This window comes from Neoarius graeffei, chromosome 23, assembly GCF_027579695.1.
Source record: "Neoarius graeffei isolate fNeoGra1 chromosome 23, fNeoGra1.pri, whole genome shotgun sequence".
Classification (NCBI taxonomy): Eukaryota; Metazoa; Chordata; class Actinopteri; order Siluriformes; family Ariidae; genus Neoarius; species Neoarius graeffei.
In genome coordinates, this window is record NC_083591.1 from 26277629 (window position 1) to 26300439 (window position 22811).

The 22811-nt window shown below is 40.6% G+C and overlaps 1 protein-coding gene across 11 annotated transcripts in view; it reads left to right on the plus strand.

Moving 5' to 3' along the window:
- Positions 1-22811, plus strand: part of arhgap12a (Rho GTPase activating protein 12a) — a 261188-nt gene that overhangs the window by 223497 nt on the left and 14880 nt on the right. For 9 of the 11 annotated variants that reach the window (XR_009651312.1, XM_060905983.1, XM_060905981.1 and 6 more), the window contains 3 exons: positions 6278-6446; positions 6572-6670; positions 7060-7137. Coding sequence is in view for 8 of the 11 variants with exons in the window: in XM_060905983.1 (XP_060761966.1) it covers positions 6278-6446; positions 6572-6670; positions 7060-7137 (346 nt within the window). In the remaining 3 variants the exon portion in view is untranslated. Of the gene's footprint in view, positions 1-6277; positions 6447-6571; positions 6671-7059; positions 7138-21842; positions 21959-22811 lie in introns of all 11 variants that reach the window. The other 2 variants (XR_009651313.1, XR_009651314.1) reach the window with 1 other exon arrangement.

Sequence of the window (22811 nt, forward strand, 5' to 3'; positions counted from 1 at the left end):
CAGTGAAGGAATTTGATTTTTCTCATCAATTTACAAATCAAACACAGAATGACACTGCGTTTTTCATCATACATTAGCCCAGAGGTGTTTCTAGCTATTGAAAATACCAGGGGCAAAGTCAGTTTTGTGTTTTTTGTTCTGTTTTTTTTTTTTAAGGAAAATTGGCATCAATAGGTTGGAGAGGTTATAACTACAAGATATCACCTACATGCATTCAAAGGTTATGACACCTTTATTACTGATTCTTGCACTGCTCTTTTTAAATTTATGTAGTTCACTTCAGTTTCTCTCTCGTTATTAAGTTATCAACACCCATAATGTCTCAGGAAACTGAGGCATCTGCCAGTTGACTTAAATATCACTACTAAAATTAATCATCAGTTTCATAAAAATATCATTTCTTACTCACATATCTCTCCTTTAGGACCACAAAGACACCAGTTCAAAGCTACATTATTATATTACAACATTCAAAATCCCAGATGATATCCAAGTCAGTTGTTTTTGACTAATCTCTTACTTTTTTGAGGGTTAAAATACCCGGGGGCTATAGCCCTGAGTGATGGGGCCCACTGTGTTAGTCATGGGAACTGAACATGCTATGCCTCCCGAAACATAGCTCCCTTCAGTCGCTTGCTGCAGCTGACAGGACTTTCATTTTGGTCTTTTTTTTTTTATTGACCCCTGTATCACTGACGCTGGCCAATGTGCTAGGGGACAGTAGGGGCTCTGAATGTGCCTCCCCTGTGGCCGTTTTTTCCCTTAAATCATCTTCAGTGCTTGAAGAAGACCGCCCAAAAAACTTTGCCAGCTTAGACAGCACCATTGTTTTGTTCACGCATAGATAATTACAACACCACGCCAGACTGATTTAAGACGCATAGCGATTGGTCAAAAGCTTGCTGCTCATTTGGTCATTATGTGTAGTCAATTTTTATTGGTCACAAGCACGTGCTCATTGTTTATACCCTGGCTTCCCGCCGTCACTTCGCTGGGGTTGGATTTCGGCAAACGTAGGGATTTGTGGAGGGATTTCTAGAAAAGATGACTTATGATAATGATGACACATGCATTCGTCGATGTGACGACTACTAGTAATTTTCTCTTCGTCACTGATGGATTGTTTGTCAGTGATGAGTGTGACAAGCACCAGTGGGAACCCTGCAGGTCTGTGCCTTGTTCCTGTGTTGTGATCGGCTTCGCCAATCTGAAACCTTCCACCTTATTTATTTATTTAAACAAACAAACCCCTAATAAAGTCCTTTGTTGGGTTGATGATGCATTTTGGGTCATTGTCTTGCTGCAGAAGATCCTCACGATTAGATAGAATGCATTTCTCTGCAAATCGAAAGACAGAATGTTTCTGTAGACGACTTCTTCTGAATTCATTTCGTTGCTACCATCATGAGTTACATCATCAGTAAAGATTAGTGAGCCTGTATCAGAAGCAGCCATGTAAGCTCAAGTGATGATGCTACCTCCACCGTGCTTGACCAGTGAGCTCACATGTTTTGGATCACTATTGCCTTTCTATCACTTTAGTAGAGGTTTACAAAACCTATTGGTTTTGTCATCAACTGCTGTTGTTTTCAGTGCCTCATCTGTTTTATGGTTATTAGTACACCAGTGATTTCTTTCATTTTCAGTACATTCCAAATTGTTGTATTGGCTATGCCCAATGCTTGTGCATCTGGCTGTCAAATCACTTGTGCAAGGACACTGATTTTTCCCTCTTTTCTCAGCTTCATAGTCGCTTACACAAAGTTGCAATTTATATTGTAGACATAGCATAGACATAGTGTGTCTACATGATGACAAAGGCTGTTTCTTTGATCTGGCATCAACCATCAAAAAGTGGATACAATTATACAGCATGGCTACTTACAGGTTTGTGATGCCAATAAAGTTGGAACTGCATCTCTTTTCTTTGTCAAATCCTGAGTGAATCCTCCTCGATATTGTCCAAGGTTTGACAAAAGTGTCCGGAGTGAAATATCTGGACAGCGCGATGCAAACACAGCAGCTTTGCCCACTCCATACTGATGCTATTTATACTGTTTGCTTATCTTTATTATGAGTTCAGTCATCATTGCGAAGTAAATGTAACTGAGTAAATGTTACTACCCACCTCTGATTGTGTTGCAGAGGTATCTACTGAAGTTACGATTCTAACCAGTTAGCCCTGAGACAGAACAGGCCATCTTAATACTACTTTGTACCTCAAGAGGCAAAAATGAGTCACTGTTGAATTCAGTCTGCCTTTAGTTCAGAAAGAAAGGAAATTACATCATGAGTAGCAGAAAAAAAACAACAACTGAATGGCAGCATTAGTGTCCAGCCATGAATGCACAAAAAATGCTGTGAAAACACAAAAAATGACAACTAAAATGGGAGAGAGCAGTTGTGCGATTGACACTACAAATGGATTCAACAAGAAATTGGAGCTTATCTTTTTACAGACTGATAAAAGCTACAAAAAAGAGAAGCAAATTAATTGCTGAAATTCACAGACTCAGGTGGAACCCAGGCACTGAAATATAGATTTGTAGTTACCATTTTGTGTTGGGTATTTGGAGATGGGAAAAGAGAAAGAAAAGGGACCTTAGGGGGAGAAATTGAATTGCTATGCCAAACACCGGTATTCAGACAAACTAAGTATAAAACAACAGCCAAAGACTGGATGAAAGACCCTGATACACTATATCCACTCATATACCTGGATATTGTAAACGGTCACTTTTTGGACTGTGCATACATAAAAGTTACAAATCCCTAGAAGCTCATTAAGCTCCATTATTAGTACTGTAGCTGGTATTTTTGTTTTATTACTGATGACCTGTAAAAGTTAGATTGTATGAACACAGTACAACCCCGATTCCAAAAAAGTTGGGACAAAGTACAAATTGTAAATAAAAACGGAATGCAATAATTTACAAATCTCAAAAACTGATATTGTATTCACAATAGGGTTGCCACCTGTGTCTGACAAAAATCCTGGACATTTCGACCATCCAATCGACCTTTTTGCTTGTAAGCAACAGCGCCCTTCGCACATCTAACCCAAGACAAAAAAAAAAAATCGCCCTTCTACGCTGAAATTGTATTGCTCTAATTAGTAAAAATGACGCTTTTGCTAGTTATTTGTTTAGTTAATTGCTTTACATAATAAAGCAGATCTTCATTATTTTGGTTTATTTCCAACAGTTTTTGGTTGTGGACACCTGGGGGCAGTAGAGGGCACAGGTAAAAGGGGAATACATAATTAAGTTCTGTTTGTTTGCTTACGTGGAATAAAAATAATTAATTTTTCATTGTATCTAAGAATACCTGAATGTAAGGTGTAGTGTCAAACAGCTTACCTGGTTGCTTAGAGTGTGGTGTGTGCTTTGCTTGTGCTTGCCGGTGCCTCTGCTGCTTGCTGCTCTTGGCTAAACAAATACATAGGAGGACATGTAACTGATATAACTGGGCACATACAGGAGTATGTACTACACTACACTATTTCATTTAATTCACCAAAACCTTACCTAATCTTCCATTTATATTTGGTGTTTTTCTTTGCTGCTGCTATGAGTCCTGGCTGATTTTCAATGAATGTCTTGAACTCAGTACAGGACAACTGAAAGTTTAGCCTGACTTGAAGCTCAGCCTTCACCATTGCAACAGAGAGTCTGTTTCTTTTATCAGTCCAAGCATCCTCCATTGCCCCTTTTCCACCAAAGCAGTTCCAGGGCTGGTTCGGGGCCACTGCTTAGTTTGGAACCGGGTTTTCTGTTTCCACTGACAAAGAACTGGCTCTGGGGCCAGAAAAACCGGTTCCAGGCTAGCACCAACTCTCTGCTGGGCCAGAGGAAAGAACCGCTTACGTCAGCGGGGGGCGGAGTTGTTAAGACCAACAACAATAACAAGACCGCGAAAGATCGCCATTTTTAAGCGACGAGAAGCAGCAGCTGTACAAACGCGAAGTCAGCCATCATCATTATTATTGTTGTTGTTGCTGCTGCTTCTTCCGTGTTGTTTTTGCTTTGATATTCGCGCCAAGGTTTATGCAAACGTAGCGCCATAACTGACGTATACAGCGACGTAAGTGACGTATACAGCGACGTAATGACGTGGCTCCGCTTAGCACGGCGAGCTCGGAAAAGCAAACTGGTTCTCAGCTGGCTCGCAAGTTGAAATACACATTTTGCCCATTATGTACAAAAAACCGGGACATTCAGTGTCCCGGATTTTTTTTTTTTTTTTTCCGGGACAGACCATGAAAATCCGGGACAATCAGGAAAAACCGGGACAGGTGGCAACACTAATTCACAATAGAACATAGACAACATATCAAATGTCGAAAGTGAGACATTTTGAAATTTCATGCCAAATATTGGCTCATTTGAAATTTCATGACAGCAACACATCTCAAAAAAGTTGGGACAGGGGCAATAAGAGGCTGGAAAAGTTAAAGGTACAAAAAAGGAACAGCTGGAGGACCAAATTGCAACTCATTAGGTCAATTGACAATAGGTCATTAACATGACTGGGTATAAAAAGAGCATCTTGGAGTGGCAGCGGCTCTCAGAAGTAAAGATGGGAAGAGGATCACCAATCCCCCTAATTCTGCGCCGACAAATAGTGGAGCAATATCAGAAAGGAGTTCAACAGTGTAAAATTGCAGAGTTTGAACATATCATCTACAGTGCATAATATCATCAAAAGATTCAGAAAATCTGGAAGAATCTCTGTGCGTAAGGGTCAAGGCCGGAAAACCATACTGGGTGCCCGTGATCTTCGGGTCCTTAGACAGCACTGCATCACATACAGGCATGCTTCTGTATTGGAAATCACAAAATGGCCTCAGGAATATTTCCAGAGAACATTATCTGTGAACACAATTCACCGTGCCATCCGCCGTTGCCAGCTAAAACTCTATAGTTCAAAGAAGCAGCCGTATCTAAATATGATCCAGAAGCACAGACGTCTTCTCTGGGCCAAGGCTCATTTAAAATGGACTGTGGCAAAGTGGAAAACTGTTCTGTGGTCAGACGAATCAAAATTTGAAGTTCTTTATGGAAATCAGGGACGCTGTGTCATTCGGACTAAAGAGGAGAAGGACGACCCAAGTTGTTATCAGCGCTCAGTTCAGAAGCCTGCATCTCTGATGGTATGGGGTTGCATTAGTGCGTGTGGCATGGGCAGCTTACACATCTGGAAAGACACCATCAATGCTGAAAGGTATATCCAGGTTCTAGAGCAACATATGTTCCCATCCAGACGACGTCTCTTTCAGGGAAGACCTTGCATTTTCCAACATGACAATGCCAAACCACATACTGCATCAATTACAGCATCATGGCTGCGTAGAAGAAGGGTCCGGGTACTGAACTGGCCAGCCTGCAGTCCAGATCTTTCACCCATAGAAAACATTTGGCGCATCATAAAACGGAAGATACGACAAAAAAGACTTAAGACAGTTGAGCAACTAGAATCCTACATTAGACAAGAATGGGTTAACATTCCTATCCCTAAACTTGAGCAGCTTGTCTCCTCAGTCCCCAGACGTTTACAGACTGTTGTAAAGAGAAAGGGGGATGTCTCACAGTGGTAAACATGGCCTTGTCCCAACTTTTTTGAGATGTGTTGTTGTCATGAAATTTAAAATCACCTAATTTTTCTCTTTAAATGATACATTTTCTCAGTTTAAACATTTGATATGTCATCTATGTTCTATTTTGAATAAAATATGGAATTTTGAAACTTCCACATCATTGCATTCTGTTTTTATTTACAATTTGTACTTTGTCCTAACTTTTTTGGAATCGGGGTTGTAGTTGATCGACTAAAAAAAAAGTGCCTTTATGCTATATTCATTTCTTTGTTTCTTATGATAGAGGTGGACACCCCAACTTTCTGGTAATCTCTGAGTGTGGAGTATGAATTTGCCAGGTGGCCAATTCTTACACACAGCACCTTTTAAACAATTAATCAAACCTGGCAAACTTGGGCAGCAAGAAGCACCTGTCAGTTACATGTTCCAGTATTTTTGATCACTTGAAAAACGGGTGGGTTCATACAAAAGGTACCATGTTCGAAGATGTTTAACACATCTAGATGTAAATATCAGGAAATGAAAGTTGAAATTCTGATATATTCTCAAACCCAGATGTCTTCAATGTATGGCAAAAACATAAGAATTGGTCTTGCTGTTACAATATCTTCAGATGGGATAGATAGAGCAGCAGAGACATAGCATGTCTACATGCTTATTTCTTGTTTTCTGTGTTTTGAGGCCTGGGAGTCTGATGAGGCCTTTGAAGAGGACATGCCAGAATCTCCAGGACTAGAGAAACATGAGAAAGAAAACCAAGACCAACAGAAGAAGACCAAAACAAGGCTGAGGAAATTTCTCACACGTAGACCCTCTCTACAGGCAGTTAAAGAAAAGGGTTACATCAAAGGTAAAAATTTATATATATATATATATATATATATATATATATATATATATATATATATATATATATACACACACATATTTGGATTCACACACAGCAATACCTTCACCATCCTGTTATATGTGTAGATCTGGTGTTTGGCTGTAATCTGATCAGTCTCTGTCAGAGGGAAAAAACTACTGTGCCTCACTTTGTCAAGATGTGTATTGACTACATAGAGAATCAAGGTACAGTAAGAAAATGTATTCAGACAGTATTAGTTATTCAGGGTTAAGTCTGCAGTAAAATGTTTGTTCTTTACATCCAGTAGTCAAATTGTTTTCATTACAAGACACATCTACTTGTAATTGGGCTAAAATTATCAAGCTGCAGTTTATCTTGGGTATTTTAGGCTAGAGATTTCTCAGTGGTACATAGAGAAACATGCAAAAATGGCCAGTCTGGACTGAAATGGCATTACTGATTAAAGAATGAATTTACCACAGGAATTAATGAGGGAATCATTCATGTTTATAGCTACATTAACACTTTGAAAACACAGCTGCCTAATATTCAAAACTATGTAACTATTCCTAATTTCTACACTCATTACAAACCTGTTTTTCTTTTCCTTTAGGTCTGAGTTTGGATGGTCTCTATAGAGTCAGTGGGAATCTGGCAGTCATACAGAAGCTGAGATTTGCTGTTAATCATGGTAAAATATATATATATATATATATATATATATATATATATATATATATATATATATATATCTCAGTGTTGTTTTTGGCAGCCATTTTTGATTTACAGTAGTTTTAGTCTTTTGGACGAAATGCTTATTAGTTTTAGTCACATTTTAGTCAATTCTATCCTTGATAGTTTTGGTCTAGTTTTAGTCGACGAAAACTAAAAGGGTTTTAGTCCAGTTTTAGTCATTCATTTTAGTCAAAAAAATAATTACTTTAAAACATTAAATTAGGCCAATACAGAGATAGGAAATTGTAATCGAGGTTGACAGGTTGTGCATAACATACTCTCTCCATAAACGCTGCCTAGTGTGCATGCTCTCTCCATAAACGCTGTCTAGTGTGCATGCTCTCTCCATAAACGCTATCTGGTGTGCATGCTCTCTACATAAACGCTGTCTAGTGTGCATGCTCTCTACATAAACGCTGTCTAGTGTGCATGCTCTCTACATAAACGCTGTCTAGTGTGTATGCTGTCTACACAGACATCCTAACCTGCAGAAACTCATTTCAGGGAGGTGTCGTGACGCATGACTTTTTTCCCCATCAGCGGGGGTGTCACGACACCTCCCTGAAATGAGTTTGGATGTCTGTAAACCAATCAGGATGCTCTTTGTCTAGCATGCGCTACATGAACAGGCACACCCGCAGTCTCTCTCGCTCTCCCTCGCGCACTCCATCATATGCACGATGCAGACATTAATGTTTCGCGTGCACGTTCTTGCTCGCTTGCTCTAGATTCCGGGAGATATTATCCAATTTGCGGGCATCAGGGAGCCACTATCAATATGCGGGAGACTCCCGGAACTTCCGGGAGACTTGGGATGTCTGTCTACATAAACGCTGTCTAGTGTGTATACTCCATTGTTCACAGACTCATGTTTCTGCCTCCATTTAACATGTCGCAATGTGCTGATAGAGCACAAACATGTCATGATGACCACACAACTAGAAGATGACCACGCTGTCCGTTAATGTAAATATGATGGCTAAACGTGCTACTAACGTTAGAGTAGCCAGATGTGCTGCTGCTCATTTAGACATATTAAGGCACAGCAACAGATCTGAAAAGCTACACTTCCCCCCATATGTTTCACAGTAACTCAAATATGGGTCAATATATGACAAAGCATTCAGTTGCTGTCCCACCAATAATCCCTGCAGGACAAGTTTTACTCATGACATGTTAATTGAATTTAAGTTAGCTTAACCAAGCCAACTTTAGCATGAAGCTAGTGGTCCCATTCATTTTCGCCAGGTCACAGTGTTTTGGAAAACTTCATAGGAATTTCATCACAGCCCGATTGTTGAGTGACATTAACCAAAGCTAGCAAACGTATACATGATCTGTTAACAGGACTTCTTGTAATGTTAACTTACCATTGCAGAAATAGCAGCATGGTGAGCCTTTAGATGTCTCTTGAGGTCAGTCGTATTCTTGCCACGTAGTTTATAGCCACAGCGTGTACCTCTGTCTCCCACTACAAGGCATTCCGTTTTATTTTCTGCTGGATTATGTGTAAAGTATGTCCATAAATCATTGCGTCTTTTCCGCCCACCAAGCCCTTGTGCTGGCATTGCCAATGGTCCATGAACTGTGTGGCTGCCCCGGTGTGCACTGTGCCCGGACATGCCTGGTGGTGGGTGTGACCAAACAAGGACAGGATGCAGGTGCATTGCTGATATTTTCAGCATTTGGCAGACAGGTTGCACTCACCGTTGGAGGAAACGCCATGCATTTTGATAGTCCTATAGCCAACCCACTAACATTTTCGTCTCGTCAACGAAAACAACAGATGTCTCGTCGTATTTTCGTGATCAAAGAGTTATGTTTAGCTCATCACTGTCTCGTTTTAGTCATGATAAAAAGATGCGTTAACGAAATCGTCATCGTTAACAAAAACAACACTGATATATACACACAGTATACATACCACATACCACAGGCAGTATGATTGTACTACATACATCTTTAATGGGAAAAAAAACTAGAATGCGATACAGAAGTTTTAATTTATTTTGGGTTTTCTGAAATCAAACAGGATCAAAATTATGCATACACAGTCAAAAATTTGCATATGCCCACTTAGATTATTAATTCAGTGGTGCTGAAAATTCCAAAATGTCTTAACTTGCCAAGGTCTCTTAAGTTCCTATTAATGATCATAATTAACTACAGCTGGTAGCATCTCTGTGGCAACATAAAAAGTGTTTGTTTGATAGCACTCACTGGTTTGCCAAACACACAGTACAATGAGAAAATCCAAGGAGTTTAGTACAGGTCTGAGAAAGAAGATAATAGATTTACGCAACTCGGGTATGTCTCTTGGAGCCATTTCTAAACAACTGCAAATTCTAAAATCAGCAGTTCAAAGTAGTCCAGTTTGTGTATTTCCTGTCATGGACCCCATTTTTAAGCACAGCCCACATACTTTTGATAGGGTTGAGATCAGGGCCTGTTTTAAATTTGTTAGCTTGCCTTATCCATTCCACAGCCAGACTTGATGTGTATTTGGGTTCATTGTCCTGTTGGAACACCCAGTTGAGTCCAAATTTCTGATGGTTTGAGGTTATGCTGAAGAATTCTGAGGTAGTCTTCCTTTATTATTCATCTCACATTTGCCCCTTTTCCACCAAATCAGTTCCAGGGCTGGTTCGGGGCTAGTGCTTAGTTTGGAACCAGGTTTTCTGTTTCCACTGACGAAGAACTGGCTCTGGGCCAGAAAAGCCGGTTCCAGGGTAGCACGAGCTCTTTGCTGGGCTAGAGGAAAGAACTGCTTACGTCAGCGGGGGGGCGGAGTTGTTAAGACCAACAACAATAGCAAGACCGCGAGAGAGCGCCATTTTTAAATAAGCGACGAGATATCATGGATGCAGTAAAGGAGCAGTCATCCATTATTGTTGTTGTTGCTGCTGCTGCTTCTTCTTCTTCTCCGTGTTGTTGTTGTTGTTGCTTCGATGTTCGCGCCAAGGTTTATGCAAACGCAGTGACGTAACTGGTGTATGCAGTGACGTAATGATGTGGCTCCCCTTAGCACCCTGAGCTATGGAAAAGCAAACTGGTTCTCAGCTGGTTCGCGAGTTGAACGAGTTGTGAACCAGCACTGGCCCCGAACCAGCCCTGGAACTGATTTGGTGGAAAAGGGGTATGTGTGCAATGCACCAGTTCCACTGGCAGCAAAACAGCCCCAATGCATGATGCTACCACCACCATGCTTAACATTTGGCACAATATTACTCTGTACCGCTGGTCATTGTGGCCAAACGACTCAGTCTTTGTCTCACCTGACCATAAAACTTTCCTCTAAAAGGCTTTTTGCTTGTTCATGTGGCCAGCAAACTTTAGTTAAGCATGAAATTATTGATTTTGGAGCAGGGTCTTCTTTCTTGGACAGCAGCCTCTCAATCCATGGCGATGTACAACCCCAGTTCCAAAAAAGTTGGGACACTGTGTAAACCGTAAATAAAAACAGAATGCGACAATTTTGCAAATCATGGAAACCCTATATTTCATTGAAAATAGTGCAAAGATAACATATCAAATGTTGAAACTGAGGAATTTTATTGTTTTTTGAAAAAATATATGCTCATTTTGAATTTGATGTCAGCAACACGTTTCAAAAAATTTGGGACAGGGGCATGTTTACCACTGTGTTGCATCACCTCTACTTTTAACAACACACTGTAAACGTTTGGGAACTGAGGAGATGAATTGCTGTAGTTTTGAAAGAGAAATGATGTCCCATTCTTGCCCAATATACAATTTCAGTTGCTCAACAACTCTGTCGTAGGTTGCATGACATAATGGGCCAAATGTTTTAAATGAGAGACACGTCTGGACTCTTTTACTATGAAGCTATGCAGTTTTAATATGTGCAGAAAGCGGTTTGGCATTGTCTTGCTGAAAGCAGGAAGACCTTCCCTGAAAAAGATTTTGTCTGGATGGTAGCATATATTGCTCTGAAATGTGTATGAATTGTGGTGGAAAAAAGAATTAAACACGCTGAAACCCAGAACCTGAAGCAACAGAAGAAATGGGTTTTATTCAATCTTGCAAGGTAGAGCTCTCACTAGAAAAAAGATAAGGTTTCTTCAGTGAAGAGTACATCTCATCCCTTTTGTGCTTGCTTTATACCCTGAATATGTGAAAACCTTGAACCTAGGCTAGTGCGTGCAAACATTATCTAATAGATACTGAATGAATGCAACCAGTTTCATCTCTCTCTCTCACACACACACATACACACACACACACACACACACTCTCTCTCTCAAGGACAAAAAAATTTTCTGCTTAGATGGTTGAAATTAAACATTTAAAACATAGGCGTTTAAAAATCATCTTAAACACTTAACTTTCCATTACAATATCATTCAGCATTAAGAGGCATTGTCAGAGGAAACCAGCACCTTACCTTCAGCTAATCTGCATGCTTCTGTGAGGGCCACAAGCTCCACCACCTGCGCGGAATAATGCTTAAGGAGGGACCCTGTGGCAAGAACAGAGTATTTTGAAACAACTGCAAAACTGACCTGACTTGTGCCTGACCTGGGGTCACGCAAGGCAGACCCATCCACAAAAAGGATCGGGTTCGGATTGTGTAGTGGGACCTCAGAGAGGTCTGGGCATGGACTGCAGGCCAGAGAAACTGTTGTGACGCAACAATGGGGCTCGCCATCCTCCTCTGTTGGAAGGAGAGTCGCAGGATTCAAGACTGTGCAACGTTTCACTGTGATATTAGGCATTTCCAAGAGAACTGCATTGTACCTGAGCCAGCACACTGCTGACAAATGTGATGTCTTTTGTTCAAGTAAGAGCATTGAAACCGCATGTGGGACTTCCAGTGACGTCGTGATGGGAGCAACAGCCTGATCTTTTAGCTCCTGAGGAGAACTTAGAAAAACCTAGCCAAAATGTATTCATTTACAATACATATAATTTATATTACTCACAACAAGTAAATGTGATGTCTGCTCTTCGAAAGGAAGCAGAAAAGCAACTGAAAAAAGTAAAAGTGGCAAGCAAAACCAAAACGATACAGAACTCAGTAAAGAAGACAACATGGCGGGCGTACTAGAAGAGCTACGTACGTTAAGAAGAGAGCATGCAAAGGCCTCTAAAGAAACCAGAGAATCATTAGTTAGAGTGGAATCCGCTCTGAGTGAAATTGCTGAAAGAATGTCAAAACTCGAGCGGCGTATGACAGAAGTTGAGCAGAGACTGAGGGACACGGAAGATAAAGCACAACGACACGAGAGAGCCCTTCACTACTTATTACAACGAGACGCTAACCTCTCCGCTAAATGTGAGGACCTAGAATCCAGAGCAAGACGGAATAACCTCCGAATTTATGGGGTGAAGGAGGGCGAGGAAAAGGACGATATGGTCGGCTTCATAACCAACCTTATTCAAACCTCACTGGCCCTACCAGAAGAACTGAACCTGAACATAGTGAGGGCGCATCACTCATTGACCATGAAACCGAAAGATTCAGGCCCACCGAGATCCATTATCATCAGGTTCCTCGACTACAGAGTCAAAGAAACAGTCATCCAAGAGGCATGGAAACACAGAGGAGGGGTGACACATGAAGGACAAAAGATATTCTTCGACCAGGACTATACAACAGATATACAGAGGAAGCGTAAACAAATAAGAGACGTGATAAAACGGCTTAGAGAAAAATATAAAAGCGCAGTCACCTTTCCCCGCGAAGCTGAAAATTCACCTGGAATCGGGAGTAAAGACCTTCGCGACCCTCGCGGACACCTCAACGGTACTGGAAGAAATGGGTATTCACGTTCAAGTTGACTAAGACGGAACTTTTGCACAATAACTGGGCGCAAGCACCTGCGACAAACAGGGCGAACCTAACTATGACCAGTGCGGACCTGAAGTGCTTTCTGCATGATGAACAATGAGCTAACAAGAAGAACTGTGAGTAGTAGTAAAAAACTGTATCAGGACATGATGTAGCTGACTGTTTAAAAGATATTCTGGCTAGCAACAGTTTAAAAAACCTGAGTTAAAGTTCTCCTCATGCAAGGAGTTTCACTTTTGCGCCATCTCCTGTAGGCCTAGGCTAGCTATTTATTTATTTATTTATTTGTAATTATTATTATTATTTTATTTTTCTCTCTCTCTTCCCTGGAGAGGCCTTAGCACAGGCAATGTGCATGCCTAATTGCGAAAACACTGTGTGTACATCCCCAGAGAGAATGTCACAACTCTCCGTCCTTGTTGAGACTGATTTTACGTTCTTCAGATCGGTCGGGTTTTTGGAAGTCAGTTTTGTTGTTCAAAAATTGTGTTTATTTTTCAAGGAATTAGATGTTACTGTATAATATTTATATGTGGTCATGTATGTCTTGCAAATACAGGTACACTTTTGGGAAAATATGTTTTTGATAATCAGTTTAAAGGGGTTTTTATATCCACATGGATAAATCAATTACAACAACTTACAACATCCATGGACTAAACCATCCAATCAAAAGGAAAAAAAAAATCACTCAATTGAAAAAGACACAATGCTCAGTTGCATTATACAGAAAACACATTTAACAGAGATTGAGCATACAAAATTAAGAAGAGAATGGGTGAACTTGGTATACAGTGCTTCAAATGGTAAAAACAGAGGAGTCGCCATCTTAATCAGTAAAACTTTGGCCTTTTGCACCAAGAAAGTAGTGCAGGATAAATCAGGAAGATATGTCATGGTGATTGGGATAGTTGGAGGCATAGAGATATCCATCTTGAATGTATATGCCCCAAACGAATATGATTCAGGCCTCTTCAGGGAAACTGCTAACATCATTGCAGATAACTCAAAGGGTTTACTAATAATTGGAGATTTTAATGCTGTACAAAATGGGAAGTTGGACAAGACGCCACCAGAAAAAGGGCCACAGAATATAAAGACGCAGACTTAGAATAATCTGTTATCTGGATTAGGATTTATAGACCCATGGAGAGCTAAGAATCCAAAGGGGAAAGATTTTAGTTTTTTCTCCAAGGTTCATAATAGTTACTCAAGGATTGAGTTTTTTCTGTCTCCCCCAGCAAAAAAAAAAAAAAAAAAAATATATATATATATATATATATATATATATATATATATATATATATAAAAATCTCCTTCTCACCCCCGACGGGGGGGTATCCATGTCATCCTCAAGCTTGGGTCCTCTACCAGAGACCTGGGAGTTTGAGGGTTCTGCGCAGTATCTTCGATGCTCCTAGGACTGCGCTCTTCTGGACTAAGGCTTCAGATGTTGTTCCTGGGATTTGCTGGAGCCACTCTCCCAGTTTGGGGGTTACTGCCCCAAGTGCCCCCACTACCACGGGGACCACGCAACCCTTGACCTTCCACATCTGTTCCAGCTGCTCTTTCAACCCTTGATACTTCTCAAGTTTCTCGTGTTCCTTCTTCCTGATGTTGGCGTCAGCTGGGATCGCCACATCTATCACCACATATATATATATATATATATATATATATATATATATATGTCATAGATTGTCATATACAGTAGAACCGATAACTCTGAGTGATCATGCTCCTGTGATACTGAAAGTAGATTTAGGTGCTCATTCCTTTTTCAGATACTGGAGGTTAAATGTATTACTACTAAACAATGCAGAAACAGTAAAAGAATTAAGACAACACTTAAAAGAATACTTTGAGATTAATGACAACAGTGAGGTTAACCCCTCCATTTTATGGGAGGGTACGAAAGCAGTCATTAGAGGGAAAATTATCCAAATATCATCAAGACTAAAGAGACAACAACTGGAGGAACAGTTGAAACTAGAAAATAAAACAAATGGAAATACAAGAAGACCACAGGAGCAAGTAACATCTTGTCAGAGCTTAAAGAGACGAGAAAATCCTTAGATAAGCTCTTGTCTTATAAAGCAGAGGGAGCCTTAAGGTTCACCAAACAAAGATATTATGAAATGGGGAATAGAGCTAGCCGCCTTCTAGCTTTCCAACTACGTAAAGCTCAGGCCGATCGTACTGTCTCCAAAGTTACTCATCCTGCTATTGGAAATATGGTATCTCACCCTAAAGAAGTGGCAGATGCCTTTGCCTCATTCTATCAGAACCTATACAGAGAAACTAAACCAAAACCAACACTAGACAACATTGAGACCTTCCTTGCTAGTTTGGACCTCCCTTCATTACCAGAAGAGGCGTCAAACCAAATGATATCAGCAATCACTGAAACAGAAATAAGAGAAGCAATAAAAAAGCTGAAAAACAATAAATCCCCAGGTGTGGATGGATTATCAGGAGAGTTCTATAAATGCTTTGTAGACGACCTAATACCAATACTAATAAGGGTCTTTAGATACTCTATCTCAGGACAACCCGCCCGAGACATGGTCACAGGCTATAATATCTGTGATTCATAAAGAGGGAAAGGACCCAACACTCTGTGAGGGCTATAGACCCATTAGTTTGATTTGCAATGACCAGAAATTACTAACCAGTATTTTAGCACGGAGAACTCAAAAACATATTACAAACCTGATCAATCTGGACCAGACAGGGTTCATACCCAATAGACAGGGAGCAAATAATATCAGAAGAACCCTAAACATTATTACATGTGCCAAGAAACAAAGGCAGACTTCTATGCTAATTAGTTTTGACGCTCAAAAAGCATTTGATACTGTAAACTGGGACTTTCTGAACAAAACATTATCTGTGATGGGATTTCATTCAAAGTTTGTAGACTGGGTCAGAGTCATATATAAAAATCCACAGGCACATGTCAGAGTAAATGGTTGCAGCTCTGAGTTTTTTGACATACAGAGGGGGGTGAGGCAAGGAGATTGCCTAAGTCCCCTGCTCTTTGCTATAAATATTGAGCCATTGGCAGCCTCCATAAGACAAAATGTGGATTTTAAAGGTATTAGAGACATGAGTAATAGAGAACACAAGACATCACTCTATGCAGACGGTTTATTGGCCTATATAACTGACCCAATAGTCTCTGTTCCTTCACTAATGGATACATTTAAAAAGTTATGGACAGCTTTCTGGTTATCAGATTAACCAATCAAAATCAGAGGCAATGATGCTAAATGGAAACTGGCCCACACAGTTATCAGGTAGACTTCACTGTCGTTGGTCACAAGGTTTTAGGTACTTGGGAATCATAATAACAGATTTAGCAAAACTGTTTAAACTTAATTATGGCAAACTGATGGGCCAAATAAAAGCAGACCTTGCAAGATGGGAAATTATACCACTATCCCTCATAGGGCGAATAGAGGCGATAAGGATGAACGTTATACCAAGATTACTTTTTCAGTCACTACCTATATATGTCTCGACCTCCACCTTCAATACAATTGATAAATGGCTATCAAAATTTATATGGCAAAGTAAAGCACCCAGACTTAAATTTAAAAGACTACTATGCTCAAAAGCCAATGGAGGTCTAGATCTTCCTAACTTGAAAATGTATTACTGGGCAGCTCAACTTAGGTCAATGGTTGCTTGGATATCCTGGGACACTGATACGACAGGGGTAGGAATGGAACAGAGCGATTGTCCTGATATGCCATTAGACTCCATCCTATTTCTGAACCAAGATCAGTAGGGAAAGGAGAAAATTAATAATATTTGGATAAAAAATACTCTAAAAATATGGTCAACTGTGAGAAAAAAACTGCATCTTCCTATGACAATATCCAGGGCTGTAAGGATAGCAAACAACATAGATTTCCCTCCAGCTGGACTTGATGGAGGCTTTAAGAGATGGGAAGAGGCAGGTTTAGTGGTCCTAGACCAGCTGTTTGAGGGACATACTCTTAGATCATTTGAACAACTCCAGAACAAATTTGATTTACCAAACCAGGATTTTTTTAGATTCTTACAAATAAGACATTACTTACACGCACATCAAGAATGGGAGACCCTTTGTAACCCAGCATCTGTTATGGAACATTTCTTTATTTCAACCATTGAAGGCATAATTAAAACAAAGTTCATATCACACATCTACAGTATAGGATATTGCAAGATGAATTAAAAAACAATAATCTGGACATCAAAGGAAAATGGGAGTTAGAGATGAACGTTATAATTTCTGATGAACATTGGGAAAATTCATGTAGCCATGGACATAAAATAATCAGTAACCCTAACTGGAAAGAGTTTGGATGGAAGATTAAAGGTCCCCGGGCATGAAATTTTCACTTTCTGAGGTTTAACGTTAAAATGAGTTCCTCTGACCTTCTTAAGTCACCCCAGTGGCTAGAAATTTCATAATGTGTAAACCAAACTATGCCCAACATTTGAGAATGGCGCGTCAAAACGGCGCGTTGGTAAACTCTTCCCTTTACTACGTCAGCAAGGGAGATGATCCCCATGCCCCCCCCTCTGGATTCCCACCCACTGTATGAATTGCCCGCCCAGTTGTAGTGAGGAGACCATAGAGGACACAACATGGCATCACCTAAGCGAGCGAAACATGGAAATTGCACTGTACATGGATGTGACAACACAGAAAAGAGTCTGTTTTTACTGCCGACGGGAGAGCCCCTGAAGACGCAGTGGCTTAATTTTATTTACTTCAATAATACGCCGTCGAGTCTACCTAAGACGGTGTATGTTTGTCGGAAGCATTTTCCTGAGGAATGTTTCCACAACTTGGGACAGTACAGGGCAGGTTTTGCACATCAACTGTCACTGAAGCCTGGGTCCATACCAAGCATCCCTGCCGCATCAGCAACAAACAGCGAACAAGTAAGTTCTTGTTCTGTTCAAAACTGTTAAGTCGTTTTGCCGTGTTTTAAAATCGGTGCCACGTTAGCCTTGCAATGGCTACATTAGCTGTGCAGCTAACCGCTTCCTGCAGTTAGCCAGGTACTCTGTGCTACAAAACCAAAAAGCATGCAGCATGCTCTGTTAAACTGAGTTTAGTCTGGAAATTGACTGTAACTTATGAGCTTATGTTTTGCCGTGTTTTAAAATCGGTGCCACATTAGCCTTGCAACAGTGTTGTGCATGAACACGTTCAAAAGAACGCGTTCACTGAACACGCTCGTTTTTCCATGAACTTTGAACTGAACGCAACAACTTTGTAATGAAAGAACTTGAACGTGAATTCGTTCAAATTATGCGACATGAACGACAAACATGAAGATGAACGAAACATGAAACCTGATGAATCGAGTGGCATGTCTCCTTGCAAGATATTTTGCGTTCTACTACTTCACTGTCAGTCTGATGTTGTTGTCACTCACTGCCCTGAGGTGCCGCATGTGTGCAATGCATCATGGATAACGTAGTGTGAAGCCGGAGATAGTGGATGGCTCTATGATTTGGCTCCATACTACGTTACCCATGATGCAGCAGAGCAGAGTAGGCGTAACCCAGCGTTCCCTAGCTACAGGCAGCAGACAGCGTGCACACCACAGCCGGCGCACACTCACAGCAACATGGCCAGTGAAAGTTCAAGTAGTGGCACGGAGAACACGGATGAGTACAATGCCAAATAATTTTAGAAATTTGATTGTTGTGTGCATACACAGATGTGTACTGAAGAATGAGGCTATCTGAAGTTTTCCTGTTTTGTATTTTGAGAAATAAAAAGCCCTTGAGCATGCATCCCTCTGTCTGATCAATATGGTTGATATGGTCAATGCTGTTGATATGGATCTTAAAATAGCACTCCTTCAGTGTATATACATATTGGCAGTCATCTTTTTAGAAACACACACATTTATGAGGAAGTCTAGTTGTCGTTTATTAGAAGTTACTGTTAGTTGAAACTGAAAGCATTTGTTTGAAGTCACGTGTAACGTTTTGGTAGCAGTGGTTGAGTCAGTGAAGAAATCAAAATATTTTGTCCTTTTTTCCATATATAGTATGTACAATAACTTCCATTTTGTGTGATAGAATATAATATCTATAATATGTGAGTAGTTTTGAGCTAGAATGTAGCATATGATTTTAGTCTTTATTTTCATATCCCACCTAAAAGTGAAATGAACTGAACTTTGAACTAGTTCAGAATTAAAACTGTGAACTATGAACGTGAACAGTTCACTTTTAACATGTTTGAACTGAACTTGAACTAGTTCAAAAAAAGTGTGAACTTGCACAACACTGCCTTGCAATGGCTACATTAGCTGTGCAGCTAACCGCTTCCTGCAGTTAGCCAGGTACTCTGCGCTACAAAACCAAAAAGCATGCAGCATGCTCTGTTATAATAGCCAATCAAAACAGTTTTTACAAAGACACCCACATTCTTTTTTTAAGTCACTCGTTCATTTTTTTTGTTTGTTTGTCCAGTAAAAACCCAAACATTTGTTGAATTTATTTTATTTCCTCGCGTCACACCTTAATGACGTCAGCGCGCGGTATTTTTCCCTTCGCGGTTTGTTCCTTCCCTCTCGCCATAGTAAGACACCCACATCCGCTTGTTCTGACCCACTGGAGGTAGCATCACAGTGCTGTTAGCCAATCAGAGGTAACACGTTTACATGTCATGAATATTAATGATAAGATCCGCCCCCACCCTCTACCCTTCCCCGTCTCCATGCTTCTCATTAGCAAAACGACGCACTGGGAAAAGCGCTGAAATGGGGCTTTCTCCCAGGAGGCTATATCTACGTGCCGAGGGTTCATTTCGAGAAAGGCTGCGGATATAACATCCGGAAACCTCCACAAGCCCGTTTAAAGCATCAACAAACCACCATGCCATGGGTCCTTTAAAATGAGGTACTTTAGGACCCCACAGATTATGTCAAAATGGAGCAATACCTCAGTACAATGCTGGAGAGGATGTGGTATGGTGGGGGACCATACACACATTTTTTGGGACTGCCCAATACTTTCAGAATACTGGAAAAACGTACAAAAAGAAATTAAGAAATGTCTATCAATAGGCATGCCACTAGAACCACAATATTTCATATTAGGGATATTACCAGAGGATCTTGAAGAAAATAACCAGGCAGATTTATTGAGAATTCTTCTCCTGATAGCAAACAAAATAATTACAGTCTCCTGGTTAAAACCACACTCCCCAACAATAATACAATGGCGAGAAAGAATCCAAGATGTTTACAATATGGAATACTTGACTGCATCATTACATTTAAAAATAGATGCTTTTATAAATAAATGGGCCCCAGTTGCCTTGCATTTTAATTATTTATTTATATTTATATATATATTTTTTTAATTTAATCATTTTTTATTTATTTTTTATGTCATTGTATTTATTATTATTATTGTTGTTGTTGTTTCTCTCTTCTCCCCACCTTGAATAAGACTGTGAAAATGGCCATTTGCGGAGTAATGTCAAAGTGTTTCTAGGCTGTGAATCAATCCAGTTTTGGAACATCTCTAATTGTATGTGGACTCTTGGTATAGATTCTCATTTCACTCTGCACATGATGGGCAAGATTGGAAACTCATGGACTAATGACTCTTTCAAGACTTTCGTACCTGTGGATATACTTGCTTTGGTTTGTTTTTTATTGTACTGTATATAAGATATATGACTGCACATGATAAATGGAAATAAAAAGAAGTTCCAAAAAAAAAAGAAACCACATGTGGGAATATAAAAGTGTTAAAGTTATAAAAGTTAGGTCCATATACCCCACAATATCCCTGGATGTGACCGCTGCCTTTTTGGCTGCAGTGATTGCCCTAAAGCAGAGTGGAAGCCCCGCAGCCACAGGATCCAGCTTGGCCGAATAATAGGCAACTGGTCCATGCTTTTGCAGGAGCACCGAGATCATGCACCCATTTCTCTCCTCTACTGTCTGAGTAAAGGGACGTGTTGAATCTGGAATCACAACTGAAAAATAAATGCTACACATACTATCCTGTCTGTGAAGGGATAGTATGTGGATTTAGGACATTAGGGGCTCTAGCACGGACAGCGGCATTGACGGCCTGTAAGTCTTGCACGAAATTCAGTCGATTGGCCTGGTTCAGTGTGTTTCTTAATGGGGAAGAAAGGAGTGCGCACAGGGGAGTTTGGACACTCTACAATGACTCCTGCTGCTTTTAAGGAGCTGAACATGGGCCTAATGCCCTCTAGGGCCTCAGGTTCTAGTGGATATTGGCTTCAACATGGCCTGAAATCTGATTTTGGGGTGATCACCACTGGTTCTACGCCTTTTATGAGGTGAGACACTTCTGCAAGACACGGAGACTTGATGGTCAATTTGGAAAACTGCCAATCAGCCCATTTGCTCCCCCCGTGTCTTTTCCTGCCAAAACAATTTCTCTCCTGTAGGGACAACGAAAGCATCTAATATTTTGCTGTACAATACCATTTGATCCTCTATAGTCGGCCCTAGACTTGCCTTTTTTCCCTTTTTGGGGCAGTCATGGGCCCAATGTGCTTGTGCTCCGCAGACGAAACAGCCTGTGTTTTCAGAACGGCCTCTTTTCCCATGTCCACAGTTTCGACCTCAGCCTGCTCCCCTGGCTTCATGTCCGTCCCCCAGTACTTGTACCCTTGTGAGCATGGCTTTGTGTATGGTGTCATCTCTGGCTTTCTGTTTTCACCCCGTTTTTTTGTTCAGCCTCTTCTCTGCATGTACAGCATGTCTCTCGAGCTCAGACAGCTTGCAGACTTCCTATGTAATACACCCATCTTTGACTATTCTTGCAATCTTGGGCTTCAGGTCATTCAGGAGGGCATTCTTCAAATGAGCCTCACAGGGCATGACCTGGCTACTGATGGCCACGTTATGTGGTCTTTCCAAGCCAGAATGTGCATCATGGACAATCGTGAGGCATTGTAAGTATTGCAAGACAGTTTCACCCTCCTCCTGTTTGCAGGTCGTGACTTGTGTGACATCCGTGCGCACTGGGAATTGTTCAGTCAGGCAGGTTTGCATGGCTGTAATAAAGTCTCGGTATGCCATGTTAGCACTGTCTTCCCAGTCTGGATCCCATGTACGAATTTCTGTTTCAGGGAAACCAGTGTGAAACTCTAGTCCCAGTTTCTTCGCAAAGATGCAGCACATTTCATGACTAGTAGGGGAAATAAGTCTTACAGAAATGAAGCAGCAGTCAAGGTGTGCTTACCTACACAGAGCAAAACAAGGCTTCTCCGTGGTTGAATCAGTTTCAATGGTCTATTTTTGAGGCGTGAGACCGGTGACCATGGAAAATTTGCGCCTGTGTGGGAACACGCGGTTTAGATCCAACCATGATTTGACGGTATTTTTTTCTTGACATAAGTCCGATTAGACCTGTGCATTTGCAAGTTAATCTCTGTGTGATTCCATCTGAGATATCTGATCCCAAAGTTAGCCAGTTTTGCGTATGGTGCCAATAGCTGTAAAGGTCATCACTTCATGGTCACGTTAAACCAAATCCGCCACAGAGGAGGCAAGAAATCAATCTCTTACTTGCAAAAGTAAGGGTTTCTGGTATTATCAGGCCAATATGTTTTATTTTGAATGAAAGTCATCTGTGGGTAGAAACTCTGTTAAAAAGTGACATTTTCCACTAAATGAGTGATGGCCCAGAGACCCAAATTTTCTACCATAGTTACCATGACCCTAGGGTCTGGTACTGTACCACATATAACCCAGGTACTGTCTTTTGACAAAATATGATGAAAATATGCAAGATACCATTTTACA